Consider the following 27,395-nt stretch of genomic DNA (forward strand, 5'->3'; position numbering starts at 1 on the left):
CATGCTTTATGTTCCATAATATTAATTATTAATATTAATTACGTAATATTTTCTCATCATAGAATTGCTTTATACTTGATAATGTGTATTGCGCTGGATGATTAATTTTGATGAAATTTTATCTATTCGACTTACGGCAACATCCGAAATCTCGGAATAAACGCCATCATTCTTATCTTAGGCTGCGTTTGTGCGACCTCAAGCCAGAATCATGATTTGAATCATGATTTGAATCATGATTCAAAACACAAACATGAATCACAATATCACAGAATCAGCGTTTAGACGACCTTCATTCCAATGCTGTTTCTCCTCAGATTCAGGCCAATCCAGTGCGCATCACTAGTGCGCAGTTTGACAGAGGAAGTTTTTCGCACGTGTTTCGGCTCTCGAAAAATCTTTTGCTTCCAGAATTCAGTCTATACCTCATTCAATATTGATACTGTATACTCAACAACAACAACAACTGAGATCATTGTCTGTCCAGTTAATTCATTTACTAGAACTTGAAGATGAAGACATGACCAAAAGATGAACAGTAGTGGACGATGCGATGACCAACACAGAACTTGAACATGACAAGAAATGCATGCATAGTACATAATCATGTACATACAATATAGAGCATACAGAGCGCCTTGAGCTTGGCAATAGTCAAACCGAAAGTAGCCCGACACAGTGAGGTCATATAGAATCATGATTCAAATCACGATATCGTTTATTCGAACATTTTCGTACGTGATTCTGCAGAAACGTCTTTCCAAACGCCCCTTTTTTCGTGTTTCATGTTTGTGATTCTAATCATGATTATATTCAATTTCGACTAAACGCAATCATGATTCTGCAGAATCATGATTTGAATCATGATTCAGATCATGATTCTAGGGTAAAAAAGTGGCGGATAAACGCACCCATTGTCACTTTCATTGTTTTCGTCATCTCTAATATTTTCTTTATCTCTGACTTGATCAACATTCTCTTTATTAAATTATCCCCTCTATGAGCTCACGTTTGTTCCGAATTTAAATCTCATGATTTCTTTATTTTCCTTTGAGTCAATAAGACAGGGACTCTACATTGGTTCCACGCCATCTACAATAGTTCTGTGGGAGACATGGTAGGGCACGGTATTACAGACCCCCATTTACTCACGTGTTAAATCATAGCTCATCAAAAAAAATATCAAAAATCAATCCCACGATAGATTTTGCTTTAATTCACTGACATTAGTCATAATGAACAGTACGGCAAAAATATATGTTAATCGGGTACTTGTCCATCTCAAACAAAAGTAAATGACCTGAAATAAGACTGACCACAATTTCGGTCAGTTCACTGCGAGAAAAACAGGAACTGGTGGCATTGTGGATAATAATAAAATAAAAAATGAAAAACACAAATGCAGTCTAGCCTACCCAAAGGGCCTAATTACGAGATAGTATGAACATGACATTATTTATATCATTTATATTTTGATATACAAACATTTTGTCTAATTCTAATGAATTATAATAATCAACAAAGTCATGTGATCTTTACATAGGTCTGTCCGGCATGCTTTGCGCGAGGATAAATTACTCTCATGTGCAAAAGCGTTTCATTTCTTGGAAATGGAAATGATTAAAACTGTAGTTCATGCCTTATAATTTGAAAATACAATTTTAAGAAATTACTAGAAGGGCAAAAGAGGCAAACCAATATTTTCAGAAGTAACATTCTTATCCTGCATCTTCATCAAGCATGTTTTGAATAATCAATTTTCATAGAAAATGAATTGACCTGCTGGATCTCGTCAGGTTAAATCCCAAGGCCGGCGATAGAGGGGGGGGGGGGGTATGGGGGCGATCGTCTTTAGCATTTATTTAAGCATGTTAAGTGGTGAAAAGGAGAGAGATGAGGAAGAAAGAATAAAGAAAAACATCAATAAATTGTTGCTCGTCTAATATTGCCCTTGTAATTTCATTGTGAAAAATGGTCGTCACCGACACGCCTCCTCGATCGTATCAAAATACACTGCCAACACGGCCAGAAAGACGAGCAAATCCTGTTTCTGAATACTCAATAAATTGAATACTCAATAATTTGAATTTAGTACTTACATTAATTCTGTTGAATAATTTGTTGGAAGGGGGTTTCTTGCACCGAGGTTCTCCCCAACACAAGGCACTGGAAAGGGTCACTGTGTTTTTGTTCTGTTCGAAATATCCCCTTGCAACTTTTGGAGTGAATTTAAGGCATATACACAGAAGTCAAGGGGGTCAAAAATCTTAAAGCTGTGGCCCGAATTCACAAAGGTGGTTTTTAAAACCATCGGTTGAACCCATGGTTTATGCAGATTTCCTTTATAAATTACGGTTAAATCCCAAGGCCGGCGATAGAGGGGGGGGGGGGGGTATGGGGGCGATCGTCTTTAGCATTTATTTAAGTGGTGTAAAGGAGAGAGATGAGGAAGAAGAGGAAGAAAGAATAAAGAAAAACATCAATAAATTGTTGCTCGTCTAATATTGCCTTGTAATTTCATTGTGAAAAATGGTCGTCACCGACACGCCTCCTCGATCGTATCGAAATACACTGCCAACACGGCCAGAAAGACGAGCAAATCCTGTTTCTCGTCAATCGAACTTGTGTCAGTGTGACGTCCCCTTAGCTTATAGTAACATTTCACGGGTTTATTTCCAATTCGTCCAATGCCAATTCGTCCAATTGCCAATTCGTCTACTATTATTTGGTCTACCATCAGTTCGTCCACTCACCATAATGGTCTACTTTCATTTAGTCTAATGCCATTCCGTCTAATAACCAGTTGATCCAATAGATATTTAGTCCATATACCATTAAGTCTAATCGAACTTTTGCAAAAATGAAGGAAAAGAAAATGGGTACTAGTCCAACTGGTTTTTAGACTAATTGGTAATATAGACGAACTGCAGATTAGACGAAATTATGATTGCACTAAATAGTTATTACATGTAGATCAAATAGTTGTTAGACAAAATGTTAATGGACGGAATGACATTAGACCAAATGAAGGTAGACCATGTGGTGAGTGGACGAATTGGCAACTTACCCATTTCACGTACGTGGTCCATCGTTGCAATATAGTTCTAGACAAATTCGCCGACGTAACGTTAAACGTACTTTTTACGTAACGGTATACCGCGCATACAAAGTTAGCTTGGCATACGCACGTGATTATTACGGTACGTCGCAACGTAGCCCAGCGACGTACGACGCGTCGGCGAAATAAAGACCAAATTTGTCTACAACTATGACTCAACCGAGGTGCACACATGAACCGCTCATTCGTCATAAATCAAATGAAGACAAGTATTTTCGAATATACTGATACTGTCTAGTCTTTATTTTCGAAGTGCATACCTGTACAGGTATTTACCTAAAATTGAATACTCAATAATTATAATTTAGTAATAAAATTGATTCTGTTGAATGATTTGTTGGAAGGGGGTTTCTTGCATCGAGGTTCTCCCCAACACAAGGCACTGGAAAGGGTCACTGCAATTGTGTTCTCTTCGAAATATCCCCTTGCAACTTTTGGAGTGATTTTATAGGCCTATACACACAGAAGTCAAGGGGTCAAAAATCTTAACGCTGTGGCCCGAATTCACTAAGGTAGTTTTTAAAACCATCGGTTGAACCCATGGTTTATGCAGATTTCCTTTATAAATTACGGTTATTTACCGCATATATTACAAAAATGTCCAATACTAATGCGCGTTTTTGTCAAAGTGCGCCAAATTGACGCATGTTGCCATGGTTAACTACGCCATTTTATTGATGAGTCCACTGTTTTGAATTAATGAGTCTTTGTTGTTGGGGTCCTCGGTTTATTGTTCCCATAAATATGTTCTACTTCAGAGTTGGGGCCAGTAGCTCCCCCCTCTTGAAACAAGTAACTTCTACATTTATATTCATCCAGAATATGGACCAAGTTACCAAATCCAGGGATTGTATTCTATTTACGAATTTGTAAAACGTTTTCTGAAGCACAAATGACATTTAACTACTTATTCATATTGTAAGTACACAGGTATACCTATACTATCCCTTTATATGCTAAGCAAGGTGACAAATATAGATTGTCAATATTTTTGTACAAATTACTGTGAATACACACTCAGAACATTATAAAAGGCAAGAAGTTACAAGAAATTACTATAGAGAGAGTGCTAAGGTAATGTTTGCTTCCTATGTATAATTAGAAATAAGGCATGTCCGCATGACCAGTACTTACTAAATTACAATGTATGACTATCTATTCATTGCTACATTATAACAATATAATGAAGAAATGAATGTATTAAGAAAACAATGGATTATTAAACGACAATTTTAACAAGTTAATAACCTGTTCATTAGGAAGGTTGCATCATTAAGTATTTCACCATATAATTCCAATTAAAAAAAAACATCTTGATGTGTAGTAATACGATTATAAAATATTCATAATTATTGAATATCTTATATAACCTTGAATCATAGACACACACAGAATCTGAGTATTAAAATGTACAATATTAAATGCTCTTTACTGCCTTTGCTCGAATTTACCTTTCTGGTGAGCATCATTTCCGACACCTCACTATCTGACTACGAATAGGCTACACTGTAAAAAAGGTGTTAAAATTATTTATTTGCTCATTACTGTTGCATGTTGATACTTTCTCTATCTCCTAATAACAAGGTTTTATCCATTGCAACACCGCATGTTTTTCTCAAAAGTATAAACCATTCTTGAAAGAATATACTCCTTATAGGCATGTTAGGTGAGTCGATTTTGTTGTCAATCTAAAGCAACCTTTTTTTTTTTTTTTTTTTTGAAAAGCAGTCGAGGAACTTTTATCCCCAGATTCTGAAATTGTTTCAGCCAAGACGCGTTCTAAACGCATGCACTTTGGACCGTCTTGTAAAGGGGAAAGTTTTTGGTCCAAAATTTTGTGGTATAGCTTTCTTATCAATCTAATATCTAAACATGCTAAATGGGGACACTTTAAACCCCTTACACAGAAATTAAGGGAAAAGTTATAGATTTGTTTTAGATTGGTAATGCTTCGCTGATGTTTAATTCAAATTTGTACTACCAAGAAGCTCTCATTTACATAGGCGGCGGAAGCGGGGGGACGTGTCCCCCCTAAATTTGTTGTTGATGACTTTTTTTCTTTTTTTTTTTTTGCTTGTCAAAATGTTTTGGTAGTCCCTCCCTGAAATTTTGGTTGATAACCTTTTTTTCTTAATTTGTTTTTTGGCTTGTCAATTTTGTTTCCTGCGTCCTTCCCATAAAATTTTTGGCTTTGGCCGCCAATGATCATTCATACCTAATTACAGTTAAACATCATGGTAGAACAAAATGAGTTAAAAAAATGATTATTAAAGGTCCATCTAAATGCAAATATCGTTTCATTCCCTTTTAGCTACACATAATGGGTAAAAATGCTCCATGAGGGTAATTTTGTGTGCAACCAACTTTGGGCATTTCTTTTGGGCATATCTTTTTATCCAGTGTGATGAAAATTGTGCCCACTCTAAAGTATAATTGCTGCTTATATTTTTTGTACCTTACTTGACAATATGCTTCCCCGCATTGGGTTAAATACTGCCCCGAATTGGTTGGATACATAATTACCCTCGTGCTGGTTAAAATTTTACCAAATTTTTTTTTTTCAGTGTACCATTCCGCATTGCTCCTCATCGCATTTGACTTGGAAACGATTTTAGCTTTACTATTGCTAAATGCACGTCACAACACCATTTCTACCAAACCAACCATATTCTAGTTACTTTTATTAGGTTGGTAGAATGTATGATAATAACAATGAAAATGGCATTGGAAAATCAGTCGACTGTGTTTGAATTTCGACATCTTAACAATGAAATAAATTTACAATTTTCCTAGCCCATACACACGGAGAAAAAATCAAAGTCAATTGTAAATATTAGAATCATCGGAATAGTATTGTGTAAGTAAACTACATTTAAAGTGTAAATGTCTGCGAATTGTAAGATGTCGTTTGCTCGTGACCTGCTGTAGAGCTCATAGATCGTTGCTAGTGGTCTTAGGCCTGTGCTTTTCCCCCCTTAATGGCCTTCACTTCCCGCGCGAGCTGACATTGTGCAAACGGCTCCAAGAAAGTAGACAGACAACAGTCGCTGAGGATCGTACCCTGTCACATGATAGAAAAAGAAATACATGAATAAATGAAATATAAATGGAAGACAGTGAAATAATGAGAGTTGAAAGAGACACAACATGTAAAAATAAAAGTCATAAAGGAACGTAAATTGTGACCTTTTCAACAATTTTGAAATAAAAAAATATATTTTTGCCATTATTTTTGACAATATTATCGTCCACAAGGTACTAGTATTTGCCTTTTCTTTGACATGGACTTATTTTCTCATTATCATCAAAACCTTTATTACATTGTCATTGTTATCTATCTATTTATTTATTTATTTTATTCATTTATTTTATTTTATTTATTTATTATTATTTGGGGGATGGGGGTAACAGTAACAAACAACATTGATGGGGAATAACTTGATGGATGATATCATGGATGAATTAATTTTTACATATATAAACGAATGACTACTTTAATTAGCCCTAAATGAATTCAAAAATTATTCATTATACTTAAATGTAAAACAAAATCATGCGTATTCTTCATTGGTAAGTACATGAGTGTGTGAGGCAAGGTGAGTCTCCTGAACGCTTTAAAGCAGATACGAACCAAAGCGCCATCTCGAGTCAAGTCACCAACTTCTTATACCTGACCAGTTTCCTGACCCATAATACTAGTGTAGTCTAGTAATATAGACCCACTTGAATGATAACATACTAATATTAACTACTCAATATATTTATACCGCAATAATCATGTTACCAAGTAGCAAGACAATAACATTTCCTCTTAAAACATTTTAGTTTCTCTAAACAAATACAAATATAGGTCAATTTATTCTCTGTAGTATTAGTAAATATCAGAAAACGTATATTTTAAGACTATGTATTCATAACACACAGTCATGGCAGTCAATGAGAGACCATACACAGTTCACTCCTCTTTTAAAGTATATGAGGGTGCGGGTGTATGATTAGCGAGTGTGGGATGCCAGTAGAATCTGAGGTATTCAACACAATTTGATCATGTAGATGTACGTGATTGTGTCTGTGAGTGTGTGGGAGAGGGAGTTATCTGGACATCATGTATACGTGTGTGTGGGTGAGTGTGTGGATTTTGGTATGAGTGTGTTGAAGAGGGAGTTACCTGTATATCATGTGGGGGTGTGGGTGTGTAAGGTTGTGTTGAAGAGGGTGTTGCCTCGATATCATGTGTACTTCCGTGTGCGGGTGTATGTGTGAGTGAGTGGAAGAGAGAGTCACCTCGGTATAATGTGGTGCGTGTAGCTGTCAGAGGTGCCGTGGCCGAGTGGTCTAAGGCGCCTGGCTATACATGGAAAGTCCGGGGTTCGATCCCCGGCCACGGCACCTATGCCCGTGAGCAAGGCATTTAATCTACAATGCTCTTTTATCCTGCTTTCAAATAAATGGAAATGCTATATGCATTATTGGTAACTAGGTGTGCACTTGTTTGTTTAAAAAAAAAAAAAAAAAAAAAAAAAAAACATCTATACGTGTGTGTGGGTGAGTGTGTGGATTTTGGTATGAGTGTGTTGAAGAGGGAGTTACCTGTATATCACGTGGGGGTGTAAGGGTGTGTTGAAGAGGGTGTTGCCTCGATATCATGTGTACTTCCGTGTGCGGGTGTATGTGTGAGTGAGTGGAAGAGAGAGTCACCTCGGTATAATGTGGTGCCGTGTAGCTGAGGTGCCGTGGCCGAGTGGTCTAAGGCGCCTGGCTAGTGCACTTGTTAAATAAAAAATAAAAAATGAAATAATGTGTATTTATATGTGCAGGTGTATGTATTAGTATAAATATGGAAGAGGAATTAACCTCGATATATATGTGTGTGTGTGTTTGTGTGTGTGTGTGCAGGTGTATCATGTATGAGCGCAGCATGTGGAAGGAGGAGTTACCTGAATGTTATGGCGCCCTCTAATCTGGGTCCTCATCGTAATGAGTGAGTTTGGTACGCAGCAAGGCACGCAGCAGTTCTCTCCCATATCAGACGCGATACAGCACTGATGACATGGGCCAAGGAACACACCCAGCAGACCTGAAATTGAAGATAAGGTTGAATAGGAGAAGAGTTGAAATTTTAGATATTTTCAGTTGAGGAGAAGCTGAAAATGGGGATTAATTCCGCCACTAGCGCCACCAGCATTTATTAAAAAAGGGAAAGGGGGGGGGGGGGGCGAGTGGAAGGTAGGAAACAAGGGAAGGGTTGCAAGGGCAGACTACACTACAATCTTTTTCATTTTTCAAAATTTCTGGTGGAGGGGTGCCCCTTTGCACGACTCCCCAGTGACCACCACCGACATACACAAAATGCAGATAAACTTTATACATCATAAATCAATTTCTCTTAGTTTTAAAATTGACTCTTCAAAAATTCAATAGGAATCAAAGGATTAAGAAATAAATTGATGAATAAAAAAACAGTCATTCGTTAGAAGATCAAATTTTGCAATAATTAAAGGGATGGTCCGGGCTGAAAATATTTATATCCTAATACATAGAGTAAAATTCACTAAGCAAAAATGCCGAAAATTTTATCAAAATCGGATAACAAATGAAAAAAGTCGTCATGAATATTCATTAGGTGGGCTGATGATGTCACATCCCCACTTTCCGTTTTATTATGTTATTACATAAAATCATATTTTTTTCATTATTTCATACTTGTGTGAATAATATTTCTCCCTTATAATGAAATACGTTGCAGCAATAAATATCTAATGCACTAAATCAGTTGTCAATCCAATTTTTCTAGTTCTTGGAGGAAATTTTTTGAATAAACCTAATTTTATATAATAAATTATCAAAGAACAAGTGGGGATGTGACATCATCAGCCACCTAATGAATATTCACGACGACTGCTTTCACAAAATATTGCTAAACTTTAAAATTCAATAACTTTCTTATTGGTTATCCGATTTTGACAAAAATTTCGGCATTTTGCTCAGTGAATTCTATACTATTTATTAAGCTATAAATACTATTAGCCCGGACCATCCCTTTTATTTTGCGAACAAACAATTAACAAAACGTCATAAAAATAATGTGTACATGAAGGATGAATAGCGCATCCATTTATTATTTCAAAGTAGGCTTGCTCTGTGATAAGTGAAAGAGGACAACACGTCAAATATTTCTTCAATACCATACTTACAGATTGGAATGTCCTCAAAGCAGGAGCAGATTCCAGTGTGCCAGTCACGTGGGTTACCACGTGGCATCAGAGGATTGGTCACCGTGCTAGTCACCTGATAATTTCACCAGATAAAAAAAAAGAGATAAATAATACAAACTGAAAGGCTACCTTACAGCAACTAACATACTCAGGCTTCACATTGGGCGAGAGACACTCCAAATACCCCCCTCGTTTTCTTCAATCAATTTATTTTTTATAATTATGGTAATATTAACATATTCTGTCGAAACTTGCACACCAAATTAAAAGGGACAGTTGCCCATCAAATATCCATCTTACTGCAAAATGCATTGGAATAATAATAATAATAACAATAATAATAATAAGTAATAATAGTCCATGTATCAATAATTCATAACTGGAAATATTGTTCATTTCATTCAGTAGTCGATTTTCGTAAAGCAAGAAGAGATGGGATACTAAACATGCTAAATTTTGATAAAATCATTCGGTACCGAAATAAACTAAGCGAACTGGAAGGTTAAAGATGGTAAGTGCGATGATCATTGATCACTGACAAAACAGGAATGATGGACTCGTTCTCTTATCCATTTAGTTTCTTGACAACCTACAACTTCTTGGTATAAATGTTGTATAAGTAAACGGATAAGATGACCTCAAGTGGGAAAATATCAATTCAATTTCAATTCAGTTTTGGTTTTATTGTAGGGAATGATTACATGACAAAAGTCCGAAGACTTCATTAAACTGCATAAATAACTCCTTATAATTGCTGGTTCCTGCATTTTACCCATAGATATATAGTAATTAATAACGCAAATTAGTATATATTTCTATGATTTTACCCGACTTACTGTAACCCATATTCTCAGTCTTTATCAGTTTTATTATAATTTTTTTCTCGATTGTAATATTCAAATGTATTTATTTATATCATTCTTATTATATGAAGATATGAATTTATCATTAATTTATGAATAAAATGCAGAAACTCTTGAAGAGAATATCGCTCACATAATGTATCTCATTGAGTCACGTGACCAAAAAAATTGCATTCTGGGAAAGGAACCATTATCAATTTGATTAGTTATGAGCTTATGCCTATTACAGTGAATTATGCATACTGTCTTTATTCTATAGTCGCACCAACGAAACCGACTCCAGACCGATCATTGCTATTACGTTATTACCAATTGCATACAATCGGTTGGGTTGGGAGCCGGTTTCATTGGTATGACTGTCCTGCCCGTACTCACGTGCACCACCGTCGCGCCTGGCTGGGTGACTACCACTTCACGAGTCTCACATTTTTCTAAAAAACGAACAAACAAAGAAACAAAAAATACATTCAAAGTTCAATATTCGCCTATATTACTAATATGTGTAGGGGCCAGGCTCGACTAGCACTTGTGCTATTTTCTGGTCCCTTTTATCAGCTCTTAACATATACATGTATGTTTCATTTCTGTAATATTTATATGCATGACATAATAATGTAATATGTAAACATCTGTAAATATGTTGTTATCGTTGGTGAATAAATCAAATCAAATCAAAATCATGCCAACATATATCCCTTATGATGTGGTTGGTTTCTATTTAATTTCTCACAATCATTAATATGGCTGGATAAAACAAATGGGATGTGATAAATATACGACGACATGTAGGCCTACATAACCGATGGCTTCCGGAAACAAGTAGGGGTAACTTGGACGGAGGTGGGTCGGAGAATCCCTGTCCAGATGGGCACTACTCCGACCTTCCACCGTGCAAATCAGCCTTAGTTTGTCCTGGTCTTGATATGAGAAATATCTTTGGAAATTGATCGACACGTACAATAGACATTCCGACTAGGGTCCCACGTCTGAACGAGGCTTTGCTAAATCTTTGAACCTTTTTTAAGAATGTAAGCCCTAAAGGCTTTTCATATAGGATTTTCTTATTGAAGAATGTAAAACTTTAATGTTATAGGGTGAAATGTCACTTTGATTGACACTGGCAGGTCTGCTAAAATACCTTTCAATGGACTACAGAAATGTTCGTATTAAGTAGAATAAACAATATAAATCAATGAATCACAATTTAGCTTTTTACTGTGGTTCCGTGGTCCGGGTCCATGGTTTGTATTGCTCGTTATACTTAATACGAACAATAGTCCATTGAAAAGTATTGTAGCGGATATTCAACGTTTTAACAAAAAAGTGTGGTAATTTCTACCGGTTGAGCAAGCTTCTCTTTTAAAGCATTATTGTACATTGACTAATGATGAATTGTATCATGTGATTGGCTAAAATCTATCATGATTTACGATGACCTGTTGTCCCTTTCATCACAAAACGGCGCTTCGTTAGAAAACCCCTATAATGATACTTGAAAAAAAAATACCTAAATGATAATACTGCCGATCTTAACTCAAACTTTGACCCAAATGACCCATGTGGGCAGCTTAATACTTCACAGTATTTTACAGAACAAAATTTTGAATCTTTCATTAATTCTAGCAGTCTTGAAGAAGACATTTTTCTTCTCCATCTAAATATTCGTAGTACCAAGAACAATTTCGATAAGTTAAAATTATTTCTTGATAATAATCAGTTTCCAAAATATTCAATCATTGGATTAACTAAAGCGTGGTTCTCAGAAAATCCTTGTTCTCTTTTTTCACTCTCCGATTTTAATCTAGTTGTTAATAACAGAACACTTAGACCCGGTGGCGGTGTTGCACTTTAAATACCCCAGCATACGAATATAATCTTATAAATAATATGACTTTATCCAATGATGCTTTAGAATCACTCTTTGTTAAAATTATCAACCCAAAAGAAAAAAAATCTGATACTGGGAGTTTTATACTGACCTCCAAATTCAAATACTCAACATTTTCTGGAAACCTTCAATGACTTTTTACTCAATCCATTTCTCGAAAAACAAAGATTGCTTTTTTAATGGGGGATTTCCACATCAATTTAATGAATTGCAACACCAACAATATCTCAATTGGCTGTGTGCTATAAATGTCTTAACATTCAAATGAGCCTGTATCACAAGACTACACTGCTCAGATTGTTGCATTATGGGTATTAAACCTGGCCAGATATGGGTAGTTGAGGACTTGAGGTTGGGCTAAGCTGGTTCGTATGCCCTTTAACCATGTTAACACAGTCATACACAAACACCTCCTTCCACACGTATCAAGGTTTAGCACCGGATCAATGAAGTGGAATATGATCATGTGCGTCTCCCTTATGTTCTCTTTGTTTAGCGGCAAATGTATCACTGTGATATACCATGAATGACACATGCTATTGGATTTTATATACACCACAGATTTGATATATGTTCGGTATATTTTATGAATTATTTTCTGTTTTGTAATTCATTGCATACATGTACTTTATACACATTATATCTTTGCATGATATCACTTTGTTATGATGATGATCTTACTACTACTACTACTACTACTACTACTACTACTACTACTACTACTACTGCTGCTACTGCTACTACTACTACTACTACTACTGCTACAACAACTACTACTACTACTACTGCTACTACTACTACTACTACTACTACTACTACTACTACTACTTCTACTACTACTACTACTACTACTACTACTACTACTACTATTACCACCACTACTACTACTACTACTACTTCTACTACTACTACTACTACTACTTCTACTACTACTACTACTACTATTATTACCACCACTACTACTACTACTACTACTACTACTTCTACTACTACTACTACTACTACTTCTACTACTACTACTACGACTACTACTACTACTACTATTACCACCACTACTACTACTACTACTACTTCTACGACTGCTACTTCTACTACTTCTACTACTACTACTACTACTACTATTACCACCACTACATACTACTACTACTATTACTAATACAACAAATAATAATAATAATAATAATCATCATCACCATCATCATAATAATAATTGTTTCACGCGTTATAAACATTAACTAGTCCCTTGCAATATCAGCAGCAACAATCATAGTTGTAGCTGAAAATGTGGTACTGGGCGTAATGTTATTTTACCTTTAGATTATTTGCAAATTACGACATGATTTTCATCGTGAGAAACTAAAACAAACAAGTTTATCAACAAGTACACAGTTTATATGATATTCCTATCTCCGTTAGTGATTTTGTGGCAGTTATCATTTGGGAATTAATGAATTGCTTTAACGAATCGATTAGAAATCGTTGCATGCCAGGCAGAAAAAAAAGCCTATCAAAATATTTCAACAATTTCTTTAGTTTGCAAAATTTGCTTTAATTTCATCCATTCGTACCTTCCATTAACATGTTTCAAGGGTCTAATTTGGAAAGTTTATTTTGTTTTTTAATTATTTGGCTATTTTGGACTGTCAGATTATGTGTAGGGCGTTTATGATCGATACATCTTACCGTACAGTGCGTATAAAAAAAAGTTAACACTTTGAAAAAGCCCTGGGAATTTAAAAAATATACAACATGTGGGTAATTTTTTCACATACAATCTTGGATTTTGGTCTCATCTATCCAATGAAAGTAAAGGTTTTGACAGAATGTTACACTTAAGTGAGCACTGTCCATTTGAGTAAAGCTCGCAGAAATCTGTTTGCACAGAAATGCTCGTTTGTACGCTGTGTCAAGGGGAAAGGGCGAAATCAAACTTACCCTGCGAAAATTTCTCTTACATTTCCCTTGCACTTTTAGTCGATTGAAATAAAACGGATGAATTCAAACATTTTCTAACAATTTTGCCACCCAAATTGAAATGCCAACACTTAGTAAACACAACCTTTACCCTTTTTTTGCCAGCTGGATCTGAGGATATAACTGAATCTGAACAAAAGTTTATACCAGACATCTCTAGCATTTTTTTCACTAAGTTTTTGTCATTTAAAGTTGGCTTACATTTCATCTTTCATTTTATACTTGTTTCTCCACACTTTTCCCAAGCTTGACAATGATTAACAAAATGAAAATCAAGCCTAAGCCATTTTATGTAAATAAGAGCTCAGTGTAAAGCAAATATCGTCACAATGGCCTCGGTGTGTGGGGGGAGTGGGGTGGGCCGCAATGCACTCCTCGAAGCGGTTTGGGCAAGGAAACACATTGAAAAGGTAAAAGATATCTTCAAATCAATTTTACTAGCTAAATTCCACGTGTCATTCATGATTAAGGTCTACTTTTATTCGCATAACTATTTCAAAGTTCTGCGCAAATCATTTTTCACTAACTTTTCAATAGTAAGTGGTGCTCACTCAAGCGGAAATATTTTTCGACAGTTATATCGTCATTTGATTTCTGTGTCATGAAACCTTTAAATGGATCTGTACCAATGTTAAAATGTGGAAAAATCTTCAGGACATTACAAATGTATAAGTTTACAGGATTTTTTTCCAAGTGTAAACTTTTTTTGATACGCACTGTATATTCGGCCACGGTGGAGGTACCGTGGCCAAATGGTCAAAGGCGCCTGGCTAAACAAGGAAAGTCCGGGGTTCGATCCCCGGCCGCGGCATCTATGCCCGTGAACAGGGCATTTAATCTACAATGCTCTTTTATCCTGCTTTCAAATAAATGGAAGTGCTATATGCATTATTGGTAAACTAAGTGAGCACTTGTTTGAAAGAAAAATCTAAGAGATATAAACTGAATTGATTAAACGGATAATGAATGATTAAGGCAATAAAATAAATAAAATGGATTGTGAACGATGATTCAATGAATAAATGATCGATGAATTGATTGATAAATAAATGACGAATTTCCATGTGGACAATAAAATGAAATTGAATTGAATTGCACTGATTTTAATAACTGGATGAATGAATGGATGGAAGAATGAGCGAATGAAAGCACGAACGAATGACCATGACTGAATAAATGAACAAAATTAATGAACGAGTGAACGAACGAATGAATGTATGAATGAACGAACGAATGAATAAATGAATGAATGAATGAATGAGTAGGTAAATGAATAACTAAATGAATAGGGAAGTGCGAATTGATAAAGCGATTGAGTTAGTTTTACCGTTTTCTCTGGTTTGAATGGGGTATGAATCGCCCACAGAATGAATTTTATTGAATGAAAACAGGGAAGGGCATCGTTACAATGAGAAACGTGACTCGAAAGAGAACATGAAATTGGATTAATTTTGATGAGAGAAGGGAGGAAATAAATGTTGAGAGGGCGGTCAGGGTGAAGAGGGTTATGGAGAGAGAGGAAGAGAGAGAGAGAGAGAGAGAGGGAAGGGGGGAGATACAGGGGGTGGGGGTGGAGAGAGATATAGTAATGTCAGTTGTATGTGGGCTTGAGGGATGATCAGGGAAAGGGGGGGGGGAGGTGAGAGAGAGAAATGATAGAGGGTTGGAAGTGTGTGAGGGGGAGGGTGTGTGTGTGTTTGAGAGAGAAATAGAGAGGGGGAAGAGTCACATTACCCCCCCCCCCCCTTCAATTCCAATAGCAGCCAGCACTGCTAATTTGTGAATATCTGTATTGTTTGGCTTTTCTGAGCATATAGCTTTCCCACACAAGGGCCAGTCTGGAATAGGGAGACAGAGGGAAAAACAGAGAGAGAGCAAGAGAGGCGTGGGGGTGCTCAACCAATTAGGGAGGTGTAAAGCTGATTTTTCACCCCAACACTGTTCCATTTGTCGGTAGCCGCCACCCTTTTACACCCTATTTACCGTGTATACGGTAGGAGTTTCTTTCAATTTACAATGCACAGGCTTCTTTGGGATGAATGTGATAGGCAAATATTTGCACAGTTTTCATTCGTCTCGGTAAATACGGCGTTTGATTGAATATTAACATTGAGAAAAATAATATTCCCAGACACTTACTGGGGTCGGTCTTTTCCGGAGGTTCTTCACAGTTATTTTATATTTTATTTCAAAACTTCACTGAGGAGTTCCCTTGCATGAAATTGAACTAGTTGTACACGCTGGGGAAGGCTATGCCCACCCCAATTCACAAAAACCCTGTTAATTATATTCATTTTGTACACAACGCTGTTAACTCTGTGGACCTTACATTAATTGTTTTTAAACGGTTTAAATAAATATTTAATATATTCAAAACAAATCTATTTTTCATTATTAAATTCTTAATAAATTAAGCATTGTTGTCTGAATTGTTAAGCAACTAATGTAAAGTTTAATAAGTAAAGAGCGTTGCATAAAATTTTTTACCGCGTTTTCACTGTGTAACAAGTTGTTTTGAACAAATTGGATTAAAGGAACGTCACACAATATTCATAAAATATTTTACCGTAAACTTGATTGTCTTTGAACTAAACTATTCACTATAAGATAGAAATTTGGATAAAAAAGGTAGTATGTAGGCTTATACATATCCTGGAAAAAAGTGAATAACGCTTTTCAGGTGATGTTGGAAATGCACAATGCACATTTTCTAAACAAACTCGTCAATCATCATTTTTGTAATGAAAGGAAACATATGTTCCTTGGACATGTTAGAGTGTGTTCATGACCTTCTAAGGATATGGAGCTATATCTATTTCATTCTGACAATTAATCGATCGGTCAACGAGTTAGAATCGATATTAAATGAACTCATTCTCTTTCTTAATTCATCCCCCCCCCCAAGTTTGTAGACAAGCAGCATGACGTAAGATGTTATTTATTTATTGAAAAATAGTGAAAATAAACATATATACGTATTACATTGGAAGTATTTCAGATTTTCATTTAATAATGCTTACATTGGTACCAATAATACGTAAAGCATTTTATCTGTTTTAATGGAGGATAAGAGAGTATTGTTGCTAGAATGGGCCGTATGCATAAAAAGTAGCAATTGCTTGCAAGCAATTGCTTCAAGCACAAGCAATTGCTTGTCAAGCAAAAGATCAAGCTCAAGCAATTGCTTAAATCCGTATGCATAACATTTTGCTTGTGCTCAAACCTTTTGCTTGCCTCCAGCAAGCAATTGCTTACGATCTCAACAATAGCGACGTCACGCCGGTGCGAACATCATTCATGGGAGAACAAAGGCGGGTTTCGCATACTAGTAGTGTATTCAAATGTCATGCGTGTGGGGTAGCCTTTGCTCTCCACCGTTGTCAGACATCCTCCCCGTTTTTCATCATGTTCAGATATGAACCTGTGTGCTAACCACTCAACGTTCTCTTTGTCGAAACGGAATAGTTTCCGATAGGTCTCGGGAGCAATTTCTTCTCGATTTATTCTACTCCTGTACAACTTTGGTTTTTCTCTAACGAGCATAAACATGATGCTTAACCGCGAACGTCCCGATTAAGCAAGAGCTCAAGCTGCTATGACGGAGCTTGAAAAAACGTAAGCAATTGCTTATAAGAACAAGCAAAAGGTTCGTTTTATGCATACGTTTTTAAGCAATTGCTTGATCTTTAAGCAATGGCTTGCGGACATCAAGCAATTGCTTGTGCTTGCTAGCAAAAGCATTTGCTTGCAAGCACTTGCTTATGTTTATGCATACGGATTCAAGTAAAAGGCTAGCACAAGCAATTGCTACTTTTTATGCATACGGCCCATGGTCTTGCTCATGATCACACGTGGAATAAGGAGGCGCGATAGCTCAGTCGGCAGAGCGGGGGGTTTTGGATTCCGGGGACAGGGATTCGATTACTCTTGGTGCGATAGTGCCCTTAGTAAAGCATTCATGCTAATTACGAGGTCCCTCTGAGGGGACTTAAAGCCGTCAGTACTCTGGTTGGTTGCTTACAAGGTCCCTAAGCGATCAGGTAACCAAACAATCATCACCACCGAGCGGGTGGCCGGGAATCGAACCCCGGGCTTCCATGTGTCCAATCAGGCGCCTTAGACCACTGGTCCACGGCACCTCCAACAGTGTCACATGGAAGTCAGTCTTTTGAAAACCATATCTGAAATCGCCACTTTAATTGTGATTAATTGTTTTCATGATGATAATTCATAATTTAAACTCGATTTGAATTCTATAAAGTGAGTACTATTCCTGAAAGTAAGTGTACAAGCGAGGCGAACGATTTACACATTTGTTTATGATAATAATGATGATGATGATAATGGTGATTGTGATTATGGTGGTGGTGATGATGATAATGATGATGATGATTGTGATGATGGTGATGATGATGATGATGGTGGTGATGGTGGTGGTAGTGATGATGGTGGTGTTGGTGATGATGATGATGGTGATGATGATGATGATGATTAAAGAAAGGTGTAATTCCTGTGATTTTCCTCTGGGATAGCAAGGTGATGATGTCAGTAGAGTTCTTGAATTAACCACATCATTCTTGTGGATAGTATAACATAAGGTCGTACACTCCAAACAAGATTGAGTAAAAATGTTGGGTCGAAAGGGAACCTGCATGTTTTCAAGCTAAATTTCAACGCAACATTGCGTAAAATTAACAACGTATTTGGTAATATTTTACCCAGCAAACATAAATGTCCCCATTTTACCCAATATTGGGTAAACTTTTTTTAGAGTATATACAGTGTTTGCTATGACTCTTGGTTATTCATAAAACGGTGCTAATTATCACCAATTTATTGTCATTGCTTGAACATGTTCAATATACTTGAATTAACGTACATACCAATTTAAAAGCATAGATTCAGCTGAATTTCACACGGAACAATGTTACGCTGAATCGCTTGATTAAAAAAAAAGACATGATTTCAAACTTCCAATAATGAAATTACTAATCAAGCGTAAATGGCGTCTCATGTATGTTTGTATATATCATTATCCTGTATGATTGATAATACTGCTGTTTTGGGATTTTGGTCTATTCTTCATTCTTTTACAATCTATTTTGATTAAAGTTAAATTAATTCATTTACTTTTTCTAAATGCACATTTATCAAATTTTCAAATTTCTGTGGAGACAAATCAATAGAGACGGAATCTGTTACAGATACTGGACTGTAATAGAAGTCAAGAGGTACATGTACATCCTCGCACCTTGGAAAGGCAAACACCAACAATTAGGAAAATGATTTTTACGAAGCTGATTTTTCCTTAGCTTGTCTACTTTTCGATAAGATAAATGTCGACCAATGGTTTATCCGAGGTCGACCTCTTTGACGAGAACGCATTTATGAAACGAATTAACCCCTCCCCCCAAAAATGTTTGCATAATTACCGTGGGTGCATTACCTTAAGAATATGATTAGACTGATTGATCTATATGACACAATACTTAGATTTACTCTAAGGTTTAAACTAGAAAGAAATATATTAGCAAATAATGATAATAATAATTAACAACAATAATGATAATGATAATAATAACAATATTAATAATAATAATAATAGGTAGTAGTAGAAGTAGTAGTAGCAGCTGTATAGTAGTAGTAGTAGTGGTAGTAGTAGTAGTAGTAGTAGTAGTATATTTTATTATCAGTAGTAGTAGTAGTAGTAGTAGTATTAGTAGAAGTAGTAGCAGCTGTAGTAGTAGTAGTAGTAGTAGTAGTAGTAGTAGTAGTAGTAGTAGTAGTAGTAGTGGTAGTAGTAGTACCAGCAGCTGTAGTAGTAGTAGTAGATTTAGTAGTAATTATAATAGTAATAATGGTAATAATAATAATATATATATATTTTTTTTAAACCCTTCCACAGGGGTCCTTTATTGAAATCACTATAATACATATTTTTGACAATACATGATTAAATAATTAACACAGTATATGACACACAAGTTGAATATGTACAATACAATACAATACAATAATAATAATATTAATTATAATAATAACGATAATAATAAAAATGATTATAATAATAATAAAATTAAAAAATATAAAGAAAATCAAGAAATACTCACGATATTGAGTGGCCATTGTGCTGATCTAAACTCCTGGAAAACAACAACAACACATAAATAAAAAATGTAACATTATATTGGAATTGTTTCATGAAACATAGAATATAAAAGATAATCAATAAACGATAACAGTCAAAGAAATTCAAAATTATTTTGATACCTTTTATTTCAATTCCAAATAAAAGGGAAAGAAAATATGAATCAAAGTTTACATACATTGTTGTATAAAGTATAAGAAAAAGAATACACAGTAATGTATGTGTATGGAAATGAGAGGTCCACTAAAAGCAAATATTAAATAATGCGGTTCCCCTGATAGAGGTATTATTTCACATCATGGACCCTACCTGTTCAAATGTTCAATGCACAATTAAAGGCGAAAACTGACAATTATGCATGAAATGCATAAAAAATAAAAAAATAAAAACATGAGAAGAAGCTGATAAACAGGAGGGGAGACAACAAAAGGGAGAGTGGAATATCGGGAAAGAAATACGATATATTTCATGGAAAGAATTGAAATTTAAAAAAGGCAAGAAGAATTATAGCGCTAAAAATATATATAATACAGGTAAACATATAGAATATCGACAGTAACGTTTGTTTGTATTTATTTCCATATAAAAAGAATAAAATATATACAGGATCAAATTGTACAAATCATATAAGTCATATAAAATATGGAGAATGGCCAATTTCAGCGGTATTAACAAAGTTCCACTGTTCTTCTAATGTTCACTAATCATGAACAGTTACCATGTACATGATAAATTATAATTTGTTCCATTAATCGGTGAACAGCTCGCACGGATATTTTTCTTTTCATCTAGTTATTTGACTTAACATTCTGATATTTATTCAGAATGCTTTCGAAACCAGGGGAAGTGAAAAGACGTATTGTTGAAAATTTGGAATGATTCATACAGCCTTTTATGAGAGGGGAGCTTGTTAGCTTTTGCCATACGGTTGAGGACCATTCAAGCGTATGCTAACGTGGTTTAGATACAATTAAGTCTGCAATATCACGGTAAGGAATGGAGTAATGGGTTTTGAGGGGAATAAAATAATCAACAGATAACTGCTTACCTGGAGGTTGAATAGTATACATATATTACCTATCTAGAGGTTGGATATTACATTTCATTCCCCAACGGAGTTATATGTTCCCCTGGGGATTTTATTTTGCCCGAAGCGCAGAGCGCTGTGGGCAGAAATCTCCCTATAAAATGTCATTTATTAAACATAAATGTTTTAGTATGTAGTTTATATACGTAGATACAACGTAGCTATATTCACTTAGGTGACGTCAAAAACCTAAAATACAACAAATGGAACTTTGCGGCTATTGACCTATCACTGGCTAAATTGAATCCATAACCGACGTACTATATGTATTTAATACAGAAGGGACAATCAGAAAAAGAACTCCACACCAACATTCAGTAAAGAGTGATTTGGACTATTGACTCTGTAATTGATAAAAAAAAATCAAATGAAAATATTTCATTTTTAGAATATTTGATGATTATGATGCTGAAAAAAAATCAGAGAAATGTACATGCGTTTCGACATATTTATTTAAATTGTCACTTTTATCGAGTCTCGATTGATCGAATCTTAGGAGACCATATCGAGGTTTCATAAAATATATCATTGACAAATAATTTGTACGATCATTACAACGAGCACTGTGGAATGTTTTCCGTGTGCAAACTTGTGTACATTTATTTACAAATCTTGGTCGCGTTGCCGATAGGAGGATCTGCATATCATTAGTGATTTTGACACTGAAATGCTCATAACTTTCTTATTGCTTGTCCAAATGTTTTCAGACTTTCATTGATCTTATTCTTTCATTTATATGCTATACAATAGGTTTCGTGCTCATTGAACCGATTTAGGATTTTGTTTGATGGTCTATCATATGTGAGAGCGTTATGATGCGGTAGGACTATGTAGTCAACTCTTGTTGGAATGCTCCCCAGTGAGTGGAGAAGGTGCATACATTGTATGCGTGCATGCCAGGATCCGATGACCGGGGTAATAATATATTTGTAAAGCGCTTAGACACGATGCTTCTGTGTATTAAGCGCTATATAAAAGCCGAATATTATTATTATTATTGTTATTTACAAGTGTAGGGGATCCACACTCTACAAGCAATGCTTTTTAGTGGATCCCCTCATTTCCATATCAGATTCTGTTAAAACTATTTTACGAATATTTTGGAACTTGTAATTGATTTGTAATAATTGTTATCATATTTCATTTGTATTTGTTTATATTTATAATGTGTGTTTGATTTGTATTTGCTTATAATGTTGATAATGGAAATGGAAAATAAAAACTTGAACTTGAACAAGAACACAAAATTAATCCGCTTCCCTTTCGCTCTATTGCAAACAACTGTTTATAAGTTTACTTGGCAACATAACTTACATCGACATACAACCTTTTATACGTCGAATGTGCGAGAGAGTGTATTTCACCAAGTCGACATACAACACTTTCTAAGCCAACTTGGTAAGATAAAATAACTTGCCATCGCGTCAAGTCATTAGCACTTTAGAGCTACCGGAACACCGCACTTCGTTAACCAAATTAAGACTGAAATGGTTGCATTAAACAAAAAGGGTTCATTCGTCGAGTGACCCCCTGGATTAATCAGCGTAAAAGCACCAAACCGGTGAGCTATAAAGCCAATCAAATCAACAGCATATCGGGTAATAACATGGCTTTGCATGCACCCTGATATTATTGGTTTTGATCATGACGCCATTCTGAAAGTGAGTAGGGCCTACCCATTTAGTTGTTATCGCCCAACATAAACCTTTCAGTCCTATTACACTAATTATTGTTGGATACGGATACATAGCAAGCATAAAACAAGGCTTGGTTGTTAAATAGATGCATGAATACACGGGTATAGGGACCGGTGTAATTGTGTATTTGAGGGATCCTGGACAAATTTTCAAATTTTAAATATATATATTTTTCAATACCGGTAATTATTTTTTAATATAGCTATTACAAAAATTGAACGGGAAACTGGATTCCGGAAATAGCGGCGACCTTTGCTTTATATATTCAAAGAGAATGGAAGAGAGAGAGAAAGAAAGAGAGAGAGAGATTAGGGACGGGGAAAGACAAGGGGATATTAAAAAATGGACAAGATAGATCTGTAAAGAGGGATAAGTTTTTGAAATTTTGACATTAAAACAAATACAATTGTTGTGAGGTCAAGCATTTCAAGTCCATGGCCGTACGCTTTTTTTTTGGGGGGGGGGGGGGGAAGGGGCATCAAGCGTAAACCTTTTTGAGAAAGAAAAAAACCAACTCGAAACCAAGGGAGCGAAGCAACCGACCTTGTCATTGGGACGCTGTTGCATTTTAAAAGTATAATAGAAGCATTTCGTGCATGCCTTTGGTGCAATTTGTGATAAATTTCAGTACAAAAAGTCAATCTGTTGACTACTGAATTATGTCATTACCATATGCTTTTTGTACAGGTATCACCTGGTTCCGTTAGGTAATGGGTTAAGTTTTCAAACTTTAGGGGGCAACCACCCCCTGCCCCCACTGCCTACGACCATGATCAGGGGCCCGTTTCATAAAGGACTTGCAACTATCATGGTAACCTTGATTCTGAATGGCTAATGAGCCCTGTTACCATGGTAGTGCCATAATGGCAAAGCTACAACAGTTGCAAGTCCTTTATGAAACGGGCCCCAAGTCTACTTAATTTTAAACTACTATGGTAACAAAATTTATTATTAAAATAAGAAACAGCAAGTAAAAAAAAATATTCTCGATAAAACAATTATGAAAAATGGAAAGAAGACATATAATGCACGTGTCTCATAGAGTCTCGTGATAAAGTGACAAATTTTATCATCTGTCAATAAAGTTGCATATACAGTTAGTGATATATGAAGTACATGTTTATAGCAATCGTTCAGTAAATTGATAACAATATGGCTACATGAGTGTAAGCACGACTTCACAACACTTGCATAATACATGAGTACTCCTCTGTCGACGGCGCTTATCAGACAAGATCTTTTATGATTATCCGTTACCATGGTAATATATGCCATTAAATAATACACGTAATCCAAGGATGGCGTTGAATCTCCAGAAATATATGTAGAAACACAAATCGACTTAATCTAGATGGTTATTTCTAATTCACTTTTGTTTGTTTGTTTGAATATTTGATATAATATTCTACATTGTAAAGCGCTTTGATATGGATTTAATGTAAAGCGCTATATAAGTTAAGTTATTATTATTATTGTTGTTTTTATTATCATATGTTTGTTATTTATGAAGGATCATCATGACATATTAATTTTATGCAATTTTTTCTAATGTAGCGCTATTATAAGTTTATTTCAATCGTTGAAGTAAAATGGTTAAATAATGTTATAGTCGGGACACCAATAGGGAGGAAATGAATATAAAAAAAAGGTAAACAAAGCCAAGAACGCAGGTTTACAATCTATTTTGATTAAAGTTAAATTAATTCATTTACTGGTGAAATAAGTACTATGACTCAGTATGAGTGAATATTTAATGATGAAAAATCATTCTACCATATGGGATCTCCCACCGCAAAAAAAATAATGAATAAATGAATGAAAATATCCTTACACTGAGCAACAGAAACTGTCACACTCTTAAAATAGTTGGGTAAAAAATGCCCAACTTGTAACCAATTCTGGGCAATATACCATCCACACAACTATTGGTTAAAATATGTCAAATTGGGTAACAAAAACAAATGATTGGGTAACAAATTTGCTCAATTGGATAATAATTGCCAAATATATATATATATTTACCAACATACATTACCCAACACAGTGGACAGTATGTTGCCCAAACTTTTAAGTGTGCAACAATGCTATGAACTAAGTGACAAAAAAGAAACGCGTTTAAAGGGGCGTTTTCTCAGTTTTGGACGCGGGCCGCGCGTGCACAAGTTAAGGGTATAAAAACAAAAACCTTTTTAAAAAGGGTGGTTTTAAAAGACTGGTCAATGGTCAATCGCAGGGTCAAACGTATTTAGGGTATGTTTTTTTTCCAAAGCTTTTTTTAAAACGTGTTAAGGGTATGCCCCCCCCCCCCGGGGTGGGGGTTCCTCCTCGTTTCTGAAAAGTGTTTGGGTTCTTCCCCATTGTACAAAACTTACTTAGGGGTCATATTTTGGCGATAACTTGTTTAGGGGCCAAAATGTGTAAAAAGGAGCCCGCGAAAAACTTGCTTAGGGGGTGTTTGGAAATAATTTGGTCAGGCATGTGTACCGCAATACATTTGACTGCCCTCCCCCAGGGAAAAAATATATTTGCCACAATTACCGTAGGCATGAGTACTACCACCAAAACAAAGTGTCACAAAGCCAACTCCATTTTGTTCCCTTGAATCACTTACAAAAAATTATTCAAGATTCACTGTTAAAATAAACTCCCCAAGAAATGTTACTTATTGGTCGTGCGTTTATTTTTCTACTGCAAATAATGTTGTCTTCTTTATAATCCTAGCAACATACGTTCATGTCCTTCAGTGGAAATATTAAAGAAACAAAAACGAAAAAGATATTTATTTTCCCTACTTCCATTACATTGTAAACACTAGAGAACAGATTTTATTCTTTTTTATTAAGCGCTTTGAGCATGTTTGAATAATAATGAAAAAGAACCGCTTTATAAATGCCAAGCTGAATGTATTAAAGCATTAATGTGTGTATATATGTGTGTATTTGAGGGTGTGGGTACATGCATGCATACATACATATATGCAATTCAACGTAATGCTTAGTCATCAATGGACCCTACTCATCCCATGTATTAATTTGATTATATGGAAAACAAGTATTAGAAGTAGAGATTACAACAACGGAGCTGATGGCATAGACAAGTAAAAACGAGCAATTGTTTTTTTTTTTTTTAAGTGCAATTCAAATATCAACATAATGCAGATGAAGTGTCGTTGGTCTGAAAAATAGCCCTTTTGTCCTGATCTTGTAGAAAAGATCGCAGGCCGACATGAAAAAAAAAATATGCGTAATAATTAAAATACAAAAATAAGAATATAAGAGCAGCTAGGTTCATTAGGCCTAGAGCAAATAATAAGCATGACCGTAACGGTGACTACTCTATCAACCTATTGGTTTGAAAACTGAAGTCCGCTTTTGCATGACAATTCAAAGGAATAAAACATGCATGTTAATTAGCATGATTAGAGAATACACATTTTTGTGATTTGAATGGTATCCATGATTGTTTGGTGTGCCTGTGTAATCATTATACGTATTATGGGATGAAAAATTATGATATCATGTGCATATTGTAGCAGTACACTATATACATTGTTAAACATTTCAATCAACAAACGTGAAACATGCATAATGACACAATAATATATACAGTTAATATTTTCCTTTTCATGCTATTAACATGGTCAATGGCGTTCCATATCAGTCTGTTGTAAAAATTGTAGAATGTATAACAAAACTTTGCATTCGTCAATCCTTTTAATAAGAATTTTGAAGAACAACAAAATATGTTTAAACATTGACATATATGGCTAAGCGCGCCGCCACGCCCATTGCATTTCGCAATGCAACGATTGCAACCTGCCTCCAACTTCGGAAACAATTCTAAAAATGTCGCTAAATCAATCGAACACAAAACTAATCTTCTTCATGGTGATGCATTTGAAAATATCATCAAAATACCATGCAATAATGAATATATCTAATTGCATAAATTAAAAAAGACTTACCCTATTTACTGAGCGGTAAGAACCTGTGGATATGTACACACGCCAGGAATATGAGGACTGTAGTATTAGCGCTGCTGGTAGCGTCACACACCAGTTGATCCGCCCCAGGGACGCCTGTTATGTTTATACTTGGTATTAAAAAAAGAGTAAAATATGGTGAACGTTCCACAATTTTCTCTCCCTCTCTCTTTCTTTCTTTCGCTTTCCTTTTCTCTTTTGTCGAGCTCCCAACTCTCTGTCTGCATATGCCGGTCTGTATGTCTCTTTTTTATTTCTTTCTTTCTTTTTTTGTTTCCGTTTATTTTCCCTTCTCCCCTCTATCTTTCCCTCTTTCTCATATCTCTCTCACACACACACATACACACACACACTCACGCACTCTCTCCCCCTTCTACTTCACTCCTTTTCTGTGTCCATGGTATTCCCCTCTTTCTTCATTCA

General features: G+C 35.5%; 1 protein-coding gene across 1 annotated transcript; it reads right to left on the reverse strand.

Annotated features, from left to right (window-relative positions):
- Positions 1-3,340: 3,340 nt before the first annotated feature.
- LOC129263405 (cornifelin-like) lies at positions 3,341-27,237 on the reverse strand. The gene is made up of 6 exons (XM_064100850.1): positions 26,955-27,237; positions 20,169-20,201; positions 10,572-10,627; positions 9,313-9,406; positions 8,056-8,195; positions 3,341-6,179 (listed from the first exon to the last, which is right to left on the reverse strand). Exons 2-6 carry the CDS (start codon positions 20,182-20,184, stop codon positions 6,072-6,074), a joined length of 414 nt encoding a protein of 137 aa, XP_063956920.1. The 5' UTR covers positions 20,185-20,201; positions 26,955-27,237; the 3' UTR covers positions 3,341-6,071.
- Between the last annotated feature and the right edge of the window lie 158 nt (positions 27,238-27,395).

The sequence above is a fragment of the Lytechinus pictus genome, chromosome 6 (genome assembly GCF_037042905.1).
Source record: "Lytechinus pictus isolate F3 Inbred chromosome 6, Lp3.0, whole genome shotgun sequence".
NCBI classification, from domain to species: Eukaryota; Metazoa; Echinodermata; class Echinoidea; order Temnopleuroida; family Toxopneustidae; genus Lytechinus; species Lytechinus pictus.

Coding starts and splice junctions, on each gene's coding strand:
- LOC129263405 (XM_064100850.1), bottom strand. Junction 8,196..9,312: donor CTTTGAGGACATTCCAATCT/GTAAGTATGGTA, acceptor CTTCAATTTCAG/GTCTGCTGGGTGTGTTCCTT. Junction 6,180..8,055: donor GAGGGCGCCATAACATTCAG/GTAACTCCTCCT, acceptor ATCATGTGACAG/GGTACGATCCTCAGCGACTG.